At 41.7% G+C, this 15,322-nt stretch overlaps 1 protein-coding gene across 1 annotated transcript; it reads right to left on the bottom strand.

The window, feature by feature from the left end:
* Positions 1–741: 741 nt before the first annotated feature.
* bsk146 (brain specific kinase 146) lies at positions 742–15,122 on the bottom strand. Its single transcript, XM_085169333.1, has 5 exons — positions 14,878–15,122; positions 7,909–8,159; positions 6,983–7,185; positions 5,864–6,055; positions 742–5,782 (listed from the first exon to the last, which is right to left on the bottom strand). The coding sequence occupies exons 2-5, from the start codon at positions 8,078–8,080 to the stop codon at positions 5,009–5,011; spliced, it is 1,341 nt and encodes a 446-aa protein (XP_085025459.1). The 5' UTR covers positions 8,081–8,159; positions 14,878–15,122; the 3' UTR covers positions 742–5,008.
* Between the last annotated feature and the right edge of the window lie 200 nt (positions 15,123–15,322).

Genomic DNA, 15,322 nt, shown 5'->3' with positions numbered 1-15,322 from the left:
AAGTTAGTTACTGTGTCAGATCCCTGAATCCAGAATTGAATTTAAAGTCCTCCTCCTGATATACAGAGGCATAATTCACCATCATGTCTTAACAATCGTCATATTAAATGGCAGAAACAATTCTGTGCATGATTCTCCTCTTATCTGCTTTGGTGCAAATAATTTTTTTAAACTTACTTTGATTGAACCTTTGCCTCGCGTTTGATAATTAAAGGGTTCGCCTTAAAACTGGTGCATTAACCAAAATCTGAAATTATTCTTCTGAATTATACTTGGACACTGCAGTCAGCCACCCAGCATTTATGTTTCTATGGAAACATTGTAACATATATCCAAAATACTTTACTAGCAGCATATACCTTTATTCGAAAATATTTTGTGGTTTAAACTCATACAATACTAGAAGTAATTTATCTGCTATTCTTGTTTTATTCATTTATAAATTTCAGTGCACTATATGAACATCATTAACCTGAGCCCCCAAATTAAAATTTAAAATTAAAACTTCCTGCTAAAAGGAAGTTCTTTTCCCCCACCATCACCAAGTGCCTATTCACAGGTTACCATGGAGTGTTGAAATGACTTATTTCTTCTTGATATAAAATTTGTCCACATTCTTTACGGTATTAGATGCCCCTAAAGATTCCCTTGTGTGAATGCGATTACATAATCTCACCTGTATGAAATTCAATTACATGCCAAAGAACTCTTGGGAGGGGAAAAACAAGAAAAATGCAAATATCACTCGAACAAGAATTCTTATTTTATTGACTAAATCTCAGCTTACAGGAAGACAGTTGTATTGCAAAGACAGAACCGGGTACAAGTTCTAGTGCTGTGGTCATCTACTCACTAAAACGCCACAAAAACCATGATGCTTTGAAATACAGCTATGTCACCGGACAGAAAGACACTGGAACGCCATTACAGCACGTCACAATATGAATAGGATGAGGAGGCAGCGGTGGCTGACTCAGACGCTGGGAGGGAGCAAGGGAAAGGTGGCGTATGACAAATGCACATCTCACTTTCTAGTTTTGTGTCACTCATCTTCTCTCCCAGCTTGTGAACGGATGTGTCCTCGTCTGCAGCGCACTGTATACTGCACTGGTATTTCATCTGAGCACAGTGCTTGTACCACAAGTTCTAGTGAATCATTTACTATCTTAAAATTATTCTGATAGGAAACTACAGCAATACTGGGCGTGTCTTTCAAAATAAAGATTTACTTTTTGGTATTTTGATATTCTGTGTTTTGCTTGCTAACTCATAAAACAGGGACTGCAACTGATCATCATTCATTCATTAGAAATAACATCCTGTCAGCTAATTGTCTATAACTAACAACAGCAGTTACTTTGGATTGTTAGGTTAGACTTGGAGGTTTTGGTATAATGTTTTATAAGACAACGTGATAAAAAGTCAAATTTTTTGTTTTAAAGAATGTTGGCAAGACGATGCTAAAACATCTGACTTTACCAATAGCTCGGTCTCCACTATCAATATGTTAGCTAGCTAATTTAGCTACGGATGGCTCCATGCTTGGAAAAAAGAAGCTAAAGAAGAAAATTGAATATTTCAATTTCAAAATACCCGACATAATTAAAATTTTACTTGTGTAAAAAGCAACATCAGGCTATTCTTACATTAGGGGTATAATAAGCTCATGTTGAGCTTTACTAATGCAAGAGAATAATTCAGGTAAATCATGCTGAATGACACCAAACTAAGACAGCTTAAAAACACTGAATTCAGGGGATGTTTGACACAGATGAAAAAAATCCCGGATCCTGTTTGTTAAACACAATTAGCTTTCTTTTCAAAACTCAACTGCCTACATAGCATAAAAGTAAAGGGAACCTTTTATTCATTTTCATGTCTTTGTCGTAAACATACTGTTACAGTGTTAGATACTCATATTAATGATGCTTAGATAGTGAGGTCTTTGGATGTATAATGCCTGTGAGCTGAAAACTACCTTAAAACTTGTTTTAAACACTCAGGTTCTGATAGCTACCCTTGGATCAATATGACGTCATGAGAGGGAGGTGATATACTCAGTACAGTCTTCCCAGGAACATAGCTTTAGCTGCAGACACTGTCATCCCACCTGTCTGCTGTTCAAACCTTCTGTTTACAATCGGCAGCCAATCAGAAGAAAGAGGAGCTAAAGTAGCTTGTTTCAGTTTAAAATAAATAACAATTACTTTGAAAGGAGCAGAATAGGCCCCCTTTAGTTATAGCAAATCTAAACTTAGCTTAAAGGAAAATGAAATATTGTAGAGCAGCATGAGAGCCTGTGTAGCCCAGAATGTGCCAAAGAAACAAAGGCTCTATTAGGGCCATTTTTTGTGTTTGAAATGAGGTGAAAGTCACCAGAAGTTTTACTAGATGCTTGGAAAGAGTATTGAGCTGCTGGCAATCTGCAGTCTTATCATTTAATATCACCGAGCCATACAGACTGAGGTACAGAAATAGTATTAAAGGTGGCTATGGTGTCCATGTCTGAAAAGTGAAGCCATTAAAGAGGTGCTTTAAACCCAAACTGTTTATACTGACCACCAGGCGATGATCCCTGTGGCTAAAGTAGGAATTCCAGTCATTTGTGGTAAAAGGCAAAAAAAACATCATTTGTTTCACTTATTATGGAGGCCACGCTCATTGGCCAGTGACTTGTGACAGACAAAAAGCATAACGTCCACCTATTGCTTGACACATCTGCTTTCCAAGCAAGAGCAAAGTGGTGACGCTGAAAACACAAATTCAGAAACCAATCAATAATAATGTCTGCACTACTGAGGGACTGATTTGGTGTCGGCTCTTTTTTACGTAACAAGAATTGTCAATAAAACCCCCCACGTGTCTCTATTTACAAGAATCCTCACGTTGCTTATCGTTGCACGTTGCCATGGGTGCTTCAAGCACGTCACGTGTATTTGGGAAGAGTGCGAATGTTGAAAGATGGTTTCGGAGTGAACGCTGCAAAGGAACAATGACGCGATGAGGTAATGTGGCTTCGTACGGTCATGCGAGTGTGGGATGTGCTTGGGCTCGCACGGTTTACTCCGCGCAGCGCAGCGCTGCTTGAAGTTGACAGATGGGGAGCAGTGTCCGCATCAGGACCGTCCTTTGTTCTGAATCAGGAGGCTGCCGATGAGGTCAGAGATTGTCACAAGATGCAGTTATTTACTCTCTCGCTGATCCAACGCATCATGCGGAGGGGCTGAGCTGGTCCTCTGTCAGATCCGAGCTGAGGCTACTGACGTGTTGTTTGTCACCGGTATACTAACTACAACTATAGAGTGCTACAGCCTGTGACGGGATAAACACTGAGCAGTTTTTCACAAGAGGGCTTTAGCACATACAGTTTCATGCAGTTTATGTCTGAAAAGCAACACAGAGAACATCCATTCACACACTACGCATGATCCACCCCCCCAAAGAAAAATAATTCAATCGATATTCATGAAGTCAAAAAGGAATGGATTAGTTTTGTTGTTGTTTTTTAAATCCAAAAGCAAAACATTTAAGTCCCTACATTTGATTCAAATTCAAATCTCTCGCTCGGTCTTCATGCTTAGCTTCTTTTTTTTTAGTTCCTGAAGGTGGTGAGATGAGCACACGACATTAATAGCATTACAAATACATCACACTGGATAGAAACTAAGTAAGTATATTCAGATTATTTTTCTTTTAGCCCTAGGATGTCTCAAGAGGTCATAACAGCAATATTCACTCTGGGACATGATGCAAGAAATTGTGCTACTGCAAAAAAAAAATCACATCACAACATTTTACCTTTTTTTTCCTCCTAAAGCCAGTTCAGATTCGAAGTTTGAATTACTCATCATGCAGTTTATAAAAAGTGACTCTTGAGTGTTTGCTTTTTTTCCCCCTGCACTTAATTGGAACAGATTATTTTTCTTTTTCAGACAAAGTTTAAAAGAAAAGACATTTTTAGGTGAAGGTCTGGATGAAAACGTGAGCAAAGCAGACAGATCTTTTTCTTGTTCTCTTTTGGAAAAACGCTTCAAAGGAACACCATACAAACGGAATTTTAGGAGTGAGTAGAAAAAAGTCTTCCAACTGTGAAGTAGATATGTTTATGGTGAAGAGCAGAGACATCGCACGCCTTCGCTCCATCTGAGATGAAGGAAAGCTGTAGATCATCTCACATAATGCGCAAGTGTTCAGTATGTACAGCAGCATAGCACACCTGTTACACAGCTATACCTCAACACCATATCACAATGCTGAGTCGAATGGGAAACAAAGAGAGCTACCTTACAAAAAAATAGAAAAAATAGATTGTGTAGTCTTTTTTTTTTCTTCTTTTTTTTAAAGATTCAAATAAATAATAAAATTCTCAAAGAAAAATTAAACTACTTGTTTTAGATTCAAACGCACGGCGACGCACACGGACACATTCACACTTTCATATTTTTGTTACGAGTAAAACAATGAAACCACGGCTCAGTCAGTCTTTTTATCTTGTAAGGTGTTAGCTTGAGCTCTGTTTCGGTCAAAAACATGAATCTTTTGTCCCTTGGCTTCTTAAAAAAACCTTCTTATCAGTGTTGAGGAGATCACGAGGAGTTCTGCCCGACTCCTGCTGACTTTTTTTTATCTTTTTATGTTATTTTAATTCATTTTTTTTGCTGCAAGTATTGCTTTAAGGAATATATTTTGGTCTTCTTGTCAGATCGATTTAGTGGTGAAATTTCTAATGTAGCGTTTTTTTCTTCATTTTTCTACACTTGCATTTTGAACGTGTCCTTGAATTCCAAGTGTTAAAACAGGACATTCGACCAATCATGAGGAATGTGTGCGTTCCACAAAGACGTCCTCGGAAGTCCTCCGGCGCGTGTCTGCGCTCTTCCTTTCCCACAATGTTTAAAACAGGAGACGTGTTAGTACTTTGTTATCGCTTTGTTTCTTTTCCCATGCATGAACATCTACGTGGTTGGATGAGAGGTATAAAAGTGTGTGCCGCTGAGCCCTGACATGCTCAGACGCAGATTTCTATGGGTGTCGGCACTAGCATGCGGCCGCCAGGTGAGCCGTTTTCTCGGGGCATTCGATCGTAGCTGTTGGTGGATGACACGGAGCTGTTGGTGGAGACGGACACGAAATGGTGGCCCCCGCCGGGTTCCATCATCCCTCCTTTGGCCCCGCTGCCTCCGCTCCCCCTCTTCACCGCCATTGGCAACATGGGAGAGAGGGGCGACACTGGGGAGCGAGGTGACAGAGTCTGCTGCTTCATCCTCTCCACGAGAAGCTCCTCGTCTTCTTCCCCGGACGATGATGACGAGATTGTGCCGTCCACCTCCCCTCGGACTCCTCCTCCCCCTCCGCCTCCTCCACCGCCGCCGCCGCCTCCGCCACTAACTCTTTCGCCGCCACCTCCAGCAACCGTGTTGCCGTTGTTGTTATCGTTCTCCGCGTCTAACATCCAGGAGTGGCTGAAGTACCCGAACACTTCTTTGACGGAGCAGCGGCGGTCCTGCTCCACCGATAGCAGGCGGCGGAACATGCGAAGGGCCTGCTCGGTGAAGCGCCTCCACTGCGACGGCACCGTGTTCGTCCTCCTCCTCTGCCAACGGATGAACTCCTGGTAGAAAGAGTCAGAGGGCAGAGCCTTCTCCCAAGGGAAGTTACCGGTCAGCATGCAGAACAGCAGCACACCGAAGGCCCAGACGTCAGTGCTGTAGTCCACGCAGAAGCCCTCGTGGCGGGACACATCGCAGAGCTCCGGAGCTGTGTAGGGGATGGTGCCGCTCACCTGGAGGGGAAACCCAACAGGTTACAGTCACTGGAGGAAACGTGCGAATATAAAAACGTACAAAACTCAAACACTACTCACTCTTTTCACTGGTGAGCCAGCCCGGCGAGTCATTCCGAAGTCAGAGAGCTTGACCTTGCGGCACTCTCGGTCAAAGATGAGGATGTTTTCAGGCTTGATGTCCCGATGGACCAGCTTCTTACAGTGCAGGTAGTCCAGAGCGATGGCTACTTGGTGTACACAGCGCTTTGCTACTGTTTCAGGAAGACCGACCTTGAGGGCCAAAGAAAGGAAAAGCACTATTTTATTCAGAGGATTTTAGGGTGGCTACTGACAAGTTAGATTTTTGAATTTTTAAAATCACCCTCAATGAGAAAAAGTTTCTGTCCCAAGTCTAAAAGTCTTCATTTGAGTGTGGGATTTTATGTACCTCAGGATGAACTGCATTTGTACAAAGCGCAGTTCGCCTGGGTAAAATCTGGTGACTTTTCTGATACCAGTAGAGGTGCTAAATTATTTTTCATGGACTCTACTAGAGTAGCTTTGCATTATTCACAGTTCAAAACAATCCACAACCTCTTCTCCTTTAAAAGGTAGAGAAGAAACTTGGCTTAAAGTTTTAAGCCAACTTAAAACTTTGGCTTAAGTTGGCTTAAAACTTTAAGCCAACTTAAAACTTTGGCTTAAGTTGTCTTAAAGTTTTAAGTTGGCTTAAAGTTTTAAGCCAACTTTCTTCTGACTGTGGATTAGTAATCATCTGTATTTGTCTGTGAAGGTTCTCAGTTCACCCTACCTGCAATCATCTGTATTACTATCATTATCTGCTTAAAGTTTTAAGTTGGCTTAAAGTTTTAAGTCAACTTAAAACTTTGGCTTAAGTTGGCTTAAAGTTTTAAGTTGGCTTAAAGTTTTAAGCCAACTTTCTTCTGACTGTGGATCAGTAATCATCTGTATTACTATCGTTATCTGCTTAAAGTTTTAAGTTGGCTTAAAGTTTTAAGCCAACTTAAAACTTTGGCTTAAGTTGGCTTAAAGTTTTAAGCTAACTTTCTTCTGACTGTGGATCAGTAATCATCTGTATTACTATCGTTATCTGCTTTAAGCCAACTGGCTTAAGTTGGCTTAAAGTTTTAAGCCAACTTTCTTCTGACTGTGGATCAGTAATCATCTGTATTACTATCGTTATCTGCGAATCAGCACCTGTGGAGGAATTATATCGAAGAGGTCTCCCGCCACGGCGTACTCCTGTGCAAACACGTAGTACTCGTCGGTCTCGAAGGCGATGCCAAACATGTTGATGATGAAGGGGCACGGAGACAGGTACAGGGAGATGCTGTACTCCCGCAGAAAAGACTTCAGCTTGGTTGTCTTCTTCTTCAGGAACTTCAGTGCCATTTTTGTACCTTTTGAGAAAAATACAGATGTTTTTTTACAGATGCACGTTTTTGTATCACGACTTTACTGAGGTATTATTTTAAATTACTCACTTATTTAGATTGTGTTGAGGCTTAAAGTTAAACCCCTGTGTTGATTGGAGTGAACTGAAACTCTTTGAATTCAATTCAGCGTTATTTATGTCACTAAATCATAGCAACAGGGGCCTTAAGACGCTTTATATTGTTAGCTAAAGACAGAGAAAACCCCCGAAATCAGATGACCTCCTTCAAGCAAGCAATTGGTGACAGTGGGAAGGAAAAACTCCCTTTTAACAGGAAGAAACCTCCAGTAGAATTAGGCTCAGGGAGGCGCAGCCATCTGCCGTGACCAGTTGAGGGTGTTGTCGTTTATGTTTGTGGTGGTGGTTACTGATGGAGCATTTTTAATTGACCGTTTTAGAAAATAATCGGCTGTGAGGTGCACCCTATCCACCCTACCTGCTATTTTAATTATTAGTCTGTAACTTTTCACTAAGGAGGTTTCTGTCTGTACATTTATGAATGCAGTTATTTAACCAAGCTTGCAATTTAGCACTCCATCCTCTAATCTAACTATTAACACTTCTGTCTAAACAAAGTGACATCTCATTAGGAGCCAAAAGCGAAATTACACTTAAGGTGCAGAGACCAAAACAAAAAGGTGACAGCGCGATCACTGAAGACGTCATGTACTCTGTGGTGGTCCCTTACCTCTGATCTTGTGAATGACCAGATCCACCTTGCCATAGGTTCCCTTGCCCAGCTCTCTGATCACCTCGTAGTACTTGTTGACCTCTAGTCTCTCCAAATTTTGGGCAGCAATCAGCTGCAGCTCATCCAGGATGTCCATGTTGGCTCGAGAAACCAGCGGAGAGGAGGTCATGGTGCGGACTGCTTCGGGGTGCAAAAAAAACGGACTCGGGTAGGACAGAAGCAGCAATAGCAGCTAACAGCTGGCGTCACTGTACAGAAAGAAGAGAGGAGAAACATTTTGAAAATTGCTTCATCCTTCTACTCGTCCTCATTTCAACTACAACAAGTTGGCTGTGATAGGACGGGCACACGAAGAGAAAAACACGCTCTCGTCCTCTTGTGGGACCAAAACAGGAAAATGTGATATGTGATGTTTGTGTTGCATTCCAAGGTCGGCAATGCACAGCACGCTGTCGACACCGAAGCTCACAGCGTGCTGCTCTGATCTGCAGTGTGATAGCCGCTGAAAATGCTAATTATCTGCAGTGAAGGCTTAAGTAATTCTAAATGCTACTCGCCAAGGGGGATACCAGAGCTGAGCTGTGAGCTGAGTCACACACACACACACACACACACACACACACACACACACACGCGCACACACACACACACACACACAGGCAGCCAATAACAGTCCTTTCTAGCAAATCCAATTCCTGCTGCAGTGTGATTATTCTTAGTGATTGCTTCCCTTTTTTCTCTTCCTGAGCGGCTGGACCTGCCAAGCACTGACCCTCACTGATCCAGGCGAATGTGGAGGAACTATAGGAGCGTGCACACACACACGCGCACACACACTCGTTACACAACCCGAGGTGCTGGAAAGCAGCCACTCTATATGAGCAGACACTTGGATTGGCTTTATATTTACAGCAGCCTCCTCATCATCAACACACTCGCCTGCTGTTCCATGTACTTCACATATCTCATATTCTCCGCACACATCCACAGATGGATGACATTTCATTGCGCAGTCTGGTTTTAGATGCAGAAAGTAACATTCAGTTGTATGCATCACAACGTTAAGTTGCCAACTATGTGATCAAACACACACACACGCAGCAATGTGCTACTTTAAGTACCCCGTCGCCCCTCCACAGCCCTCTGTGTTCTCTGTGGGAGTGTAATCTCTTTTGCGCGTGAAGCGGACAGGAAGAGAGGCTGACGCCAGCAGGTGAGGAGAGATGAGTCAGTTTGGGTGATAAATGGCAGTACAGAGAGGATGTACTGTATCTCTCTCTCTCCTCTAAATAAAAGCTCTTGGGTGCATGTGATAAAAACACACATGCACAGGAGGGAGTTGTAAACAGAGGAGACCATTTGTTTCTGCCGGGGATCAGAAGTGCTTACTGTAGCACTGCAGGATTGTGCCTCGTTCTTTTTCTGAGTGTGCATTTGGCTCTGGTACGTTATCACGATAATATTCATAAACGTACAATGTATATTCAGTCAATAATAACTACTTAAAGCTGCAAATTCAACCAAGCTAGCTGTTTTGAGTGAAAACTGGGGCAGTAAATTTGAACTTTTCCATTTTTTGTTTTCCATTTAGCTCCATCAAAAAGTGCTAAATAACTGAATAAACATTTTCCAATAACTAATTAATTATTTTACAACAAGAATTACAGTTATGAGTAAATAGTGATATAGTGATTTAAGTGTTGCTAACAGTGTTATCTCTCTGTAGATGAGGAACCCAGATAAGCCACAGATATTGACATTCTGCAATGCTTAGCGCTAATTAGCACCAGTTAGCAAGCGCTAATGAGTCCTAAAGATGCTAACAGCTACCACAAAGATGGAAAGGGATTGTATTTCTCACATTGTTGTAGTTCTATCCTTTATAATATAAAGTGCCACTGTTTGAATAAAACCAAACTAGATTTAAACATGCAAAAAGACGTGCTGTGGTGGTTTGTACCATCGCGTCACAGCAAGAAGTTTCTGGGTTCAACTCCACGGGGCAGCTTGGACTTTTCTGGAGCTTTTTGGTTCCCCCCCACAGACATGCATGGTGAGTTCATGGGTGAATCTAATCTGTGTTAGCCCTATGATAGACTGGCAATCAATCCCACCTCTCATCCTATGAAACCTGTGAAAGGCTGAAGTCCAACTACAACTGTGGGTAAGTAGAAGAAAATGGATAAAAAACTAAAGTTAGACGCAGTAAACATGTTGCAAAAAAGGAGGAAACATGCACACTATTTGGCACCAAGTGTATCTTCAGAAAAATGGGAATTACAGTGGCTGTGAAGATACCACATATGACCCAGGCTGACAAAAAGGCCCAGTAATCATCTCCTGAACCCGCATATATTAATGCCATTGTACCGGTTCAGTTGTCCAGCACAGTCTGCAGACCTTTAACGACTAATGAGATTTAACTTATTTCATACCTCTTTACCCACGACTCCCTGGAAAGCATTATTAATATTGAATTGATTTCTGCCTTAGGTCTGATGATCTTGACTAGATTGAGTCCCTAATCATTTGAAGCATAACCGGATTAACACACTTCCACTGTGCTCGACCAATTAGTTTAATGGAGCCAAACTTCCAGCCTGATTTCATTTGGTGTACACAACCAGGAGAGAGCACGGAGCGAGTTTCAGCTTTGAGAATAAACTGGTTTCATAAAATCAAAGTAAAAGGAAATTTAGGTAGAGCAGCTTGTGTGGTTAGTTGCAGCAGTGATCTGCAAACTGTTCCCACAGCTCTTATTAGCAGATCTAGAACTTAAGTTTTTCCAGCTAGTATGTGCAAAAAAAAGTCTGTGATGTAGGTCAAGCTACAGTCTCAAAGTTCAGAAGATTCTGCATCTTTATATATTTAATATTCACATGAAGATGGTGCGTGTGTGTGCTTTCGTTTACCACAAATAAAACTGCATCTGTATTTATATAGAAGCAGTAAGACTCGTGTAGCTCAGTGAGTCATCAGGCCAGGATAAATGTCGGCTCTCCGTGTGGAGGGGAAGTCTGCAGTCCTGCTGCGTGAGTGCATCACATAGGCTCACCTTTAACAATAGAAACAACTCGATGCAAAAGCAGCTGCGTGTCGCAAGTGCTTTGCATCGCTGGTAGGAACAACTGCAGAGCAGCTGGATGGATAAAATGAGATGATCAAAAGGCTTCAAATTTGGTATTTTCCCTGCAGCTCATGTTCAAATAATGCTGGGAAACTTTTCAGGATGAGGTGAAGGAGAATGGCAGCCTCTGTCTCACACCACTGTTGTTGTACTTTTTGGTGTTTAGGAGTATAAATACATAAACAGATGTATTAAGTTAGGGGCAACTGCATACCACATACTGTAGGTTTATACAAAGTTATCTAATGTTGAAATAAGCCTTTCACATATTAATTATTTGTTGTAATCATCTTCAACATTCGCTCCACTACACATTATTATACACATTGTTCATTTTCCCCAAAGCATATCATCGATCCATTCATCTCAAAGCGAATTAATCGTCAACAATTGCTATAATTGTTTAATATTTAATAAATTATTCATCAAGCACACATAAGAACCACACGCTGAGTGCAGTGTATTATTGTGAAAGGAATATTTCTGGTTCTTTTTATACAACGTGAAGATGCTAACCTGTGTCATGGTAAAGGGTTTATACTAAACCTAAAAAGTCAGTTGACAGATTAATGCTTGTGTTCGTCCTCCTTTCCTGCAGACTGTTCTCTCCAGCAGCCTGCAAAATTCAACGTTCTGGGAACAGACACAAAATACAGCATGTTCCTTTCAGCTGACCACATCCCTCCAGCCCTCCCCACTCGCTCAACACTGACCCTCTGTGCCACCAGGTTTAACACTCTGTGGAAACAGAGCAGCGACCAGGGGCCGCAGCTGACTAAATCCCAGACTGCTTATGCAACCAGCGAGCCAAGGCAACGATCACAGCCACGTCCACCCCCACTGATGCAGCCGCGCTGCCCTCCAACAATAACAGTTTCATTTTTTTTTGCATTTCAGTGACTGTTTCTATTCTCCTGATAGATGCGCTGCGAAGAAACACGTTCCTGCCTTCCACATGAGAAACTGCAGCAACAAAAATATTTAGCCTTTAAATGTTCCGGACACGTTTGATTTGTCTTCTATTTATTAAAAAAAAGCTGCTGACTGCTGCACACGCACATAATCAAAGTGACTGTGAGGCAGGGAGCAGAGGGAGGCCAGCACAGTCAGTGTGTGTGTGTGTGTGTGTGTGTGTGTGTGTGTGTGTGTGTGTGTGTGTGTGTGTGTGTGGAAAGTGAACAAAAACAGAATGTGGTTGCCAAAATCTCTAGTACCTACTTATATTACAGCTCCTCAGCAGCAGTAGATATTTACACCTTAGTTTGATTTTACAGATTTTATTTAGAACGTTTTAAAGGCCTGAAATCAAAATCAAGCAAATTTTACTAAAATAAAAAAAAAATCCACAATAAAATGATTAAATAATAATAATAATTTTAAAAGGGATCAAAAAGAACAGTAAATAATACAAATTGAAATACTAAAAGTAAAAGCGATGCACTTGGAGAAATTAAAAAATATATATGTTGCTGGTTATTTTTGGAGTTTGGGGGACAAGAAAGCCCTGTCGCCTGTACGAGCCAGTTGGGAATTCTGAATTACTAGAAGGTGCTGATCGACAGACCTAAGTGAGAGGCATAGGACATGAGAATCTAAAGGATTTGAGAGTTAACGAGGCGAGCCCGTGTAAACACTTAAACGCAAGCAACAATATTTTAAAATGAATCCTGTACTTCCCAGGAAACCAGTGTAATAGTTTAAGAATGGGTGACGCGTCCGTGTATCTTTCAGGAGTCTAGCAGCTGCAGACATGTTTAAGTGTTTTGCTCAACCCAACATATAATAACTTGTAGTAATCCAATCTAGATGTAATTAAATCATGGATTACTTTATCAAGGTCATTCAATTCACTTCAATTTTATTTATATAGCGCCAAATCACAACAAAAGTCGCCTCAAGGCGCTTCATAGATACAGAGAAAAACCCAACAATCATATGACCCCCTATGAGCAAGCACTTTGGCGACAGTGGGAAGGAAAAACTCCCTTTTAACAGGAAGAAACCTCCGGTCATGAAAAGAAAGAAGTTTTTAACTATATTTAATATCTCAATTGAAGAAAGCTGGCTATAACAACTGCTGTGATCTGTCTAATTAAGGAGATGAATCAAAGATAACACCCAGACTTTAAACCTGAGGTTTAAGAAATGATTCCTAAGTCTCAAGATCTAAAGGGATAGTGGAAAATGTAACTGGCTGCTTATTCGCCAGAGGAATCACTAAAATTTCAGTTTTACTATCACAGGGTTGAGCGCTGTTTATTAAAGCCACATTCTAACCTCAGCAGAGGAGTTGGAGACAGGTTTAAGAGGGAGGTAAATCTGGGTTTCATCTGCAAAAAAGTGGTAAGGAACATGATGGGTTTAAAAAAAAAGAATAAACCCAAAAGGTGTGTGTACAACTGAAGTGGACCAAGAATGGAACCTTGAGGTACACCACTGGTTACAGGGGTAGTTTTAGAAGAATAACTGCCAATGCTAATGGAAAACCACCTACAACTCAAATAAGACTTAAACCAGTTCAAAGCCATCCCACAAATAACAACACAATGAGTGTTCAAGGTGTTGTAGTCCACTGTATCAAACACAGTGGTAAGATCCAGTAATATACGTACAGCATTAACTAGCATCAACAATAAACAGGAGATCACTGAAAACTCTTAAAAGAGCAGATGCCATGAATTTGACTGAAAAACCTCACCGATATCATTGGTGTGTAAAACAGACGGCAGCAACAACTAGCTTAATTAGTATTTATAGTATGCTAACTAGGCTATATTCAGGGCTTCGTCTTCATATTTAGCAAACAAAATTTAACTTGGTATTTGGATTTTTTTATCAAAATTGAATAAGGAAGATCTATCCTCTCAAAATCCTTATGGTAATACTGGTTATTTTCCATCTTCAACTAATTCAAATTCACCAGTCTTATCCATCAATCGTCCTACCCGCATCTTCAAGCCAGTCAACCCAGTCCCTGTTCTTTAGAATCATTATTTAAACTCCTTCCCATCACCTCCTCATCCGGGTTATTCGGTCTACTTAAAGGTATCTGCTCACTCAGCTCTCTAGTTTAAGTTCAGCTGGCATCTCATCAACACAATATATAGGCACTGTGGATGAGCATTGAGGCATTGATTACATGATTTATCCAAAATAATAGCTTAGATCGGCTTGTATAGATTGGCTATAGGGTGTAACCCTTCATTTTTCTAAGCAAGTCCCCAAAATTGCCCAGTATAATCCAGCAAACATAGACAGCAGGTAGACCAGTCAGAATGTAAACATTCTGGTCTTGTATCATCCTCCAATCACTAAAGGCTTCAGCTTTCAGCAGGTCTGCATCGTCACCTGCAGTGTGTGTGCTCAGACAGCACTCACTGAAGGGACAACCACTGTCACTTTAGTGTAACAGAGCTTAGATAGCGGAAAGGAACAGACATGCATTAGCTCCTGCAGATACCTGACTACCAACCCCCCTCCTCCACCCCTTCCTCCTCCTGCAAAAACAGGGGATGCATAGTGGGGGTGAGGGAGGGCTTTTAGATGTTGTGTTGTGATCAATAATACAAATTCCACTACACAATCCGATACTGTAAACAACCTAAAATGCTTACAATCAATGATATTGTTGCTTGCTGGAGATCAATGACATTAGAAAATGTACATACAACATAGAGAAGAAATCACAGTTTTGTTTTCAGTGTGAACGCTGCTGTATGGCATTGGCCTAATGATGCACTGCATGCACACATCATAGCGGCACACACAGTTAACGGAGCCTGGTTGGTCAGGGTGCAGGTGAGGATAAACGGTCAGCCCGGGTTTAATTCGCTACTCACCTTTCAGTTGATACCCATATGGAGACTGTGAAGTCCGCCCTGTCGGCCCAGGCTGCTACTGGTAAACACACAGGGAGATGTGAGCACATACTAAGACCAGGTGAGCCCAGAGAAACGTCTGATATCGGTGTCCAGCGAGAAGCCTCCGAGCAGCGTCGGTGGATGTGGTGTCGAGCATCCTGCAGCCTCCTCCGGCTCTGCGTCCTATTGTCTCCGCATCGCTCTGTCCTCTAGGATGGGAGGAGAGGAGAGGCAGGGGAGGAGAGACAAAGCCCTCCCCCTCCTCGCTGGCCCGGCCAATCGCAGCGCTGCTCCGCTGGGAGCCGCCGCTGCTCGCTGTCTCCATACAGACTATGGTACATTCAGGGATAATGGGAAATCCAACTTCTTCCAAATACAGTCAAATAAATAAATATGTTACCAACAGATAGCTTGAACTAGATAT

This window comes from Neolamprologus multifasciatus, chromosome 8 (genome assembly GCF_963576455.1).
Source record: "Neolamprologus multifasciatus chromosome 8, fNeoMul1.2, whole genome shotgun sequence".
Lineage (NCBI taxonomy): Eukaryota > Metazoa > Chordata > Actinopteri > Cichliformes > Cichlidae > Neolamprologus > Neolamprologus multifasciatus.
This window is presented reverse-complemented; position numbering and strand designations above follow the sequence as displayed.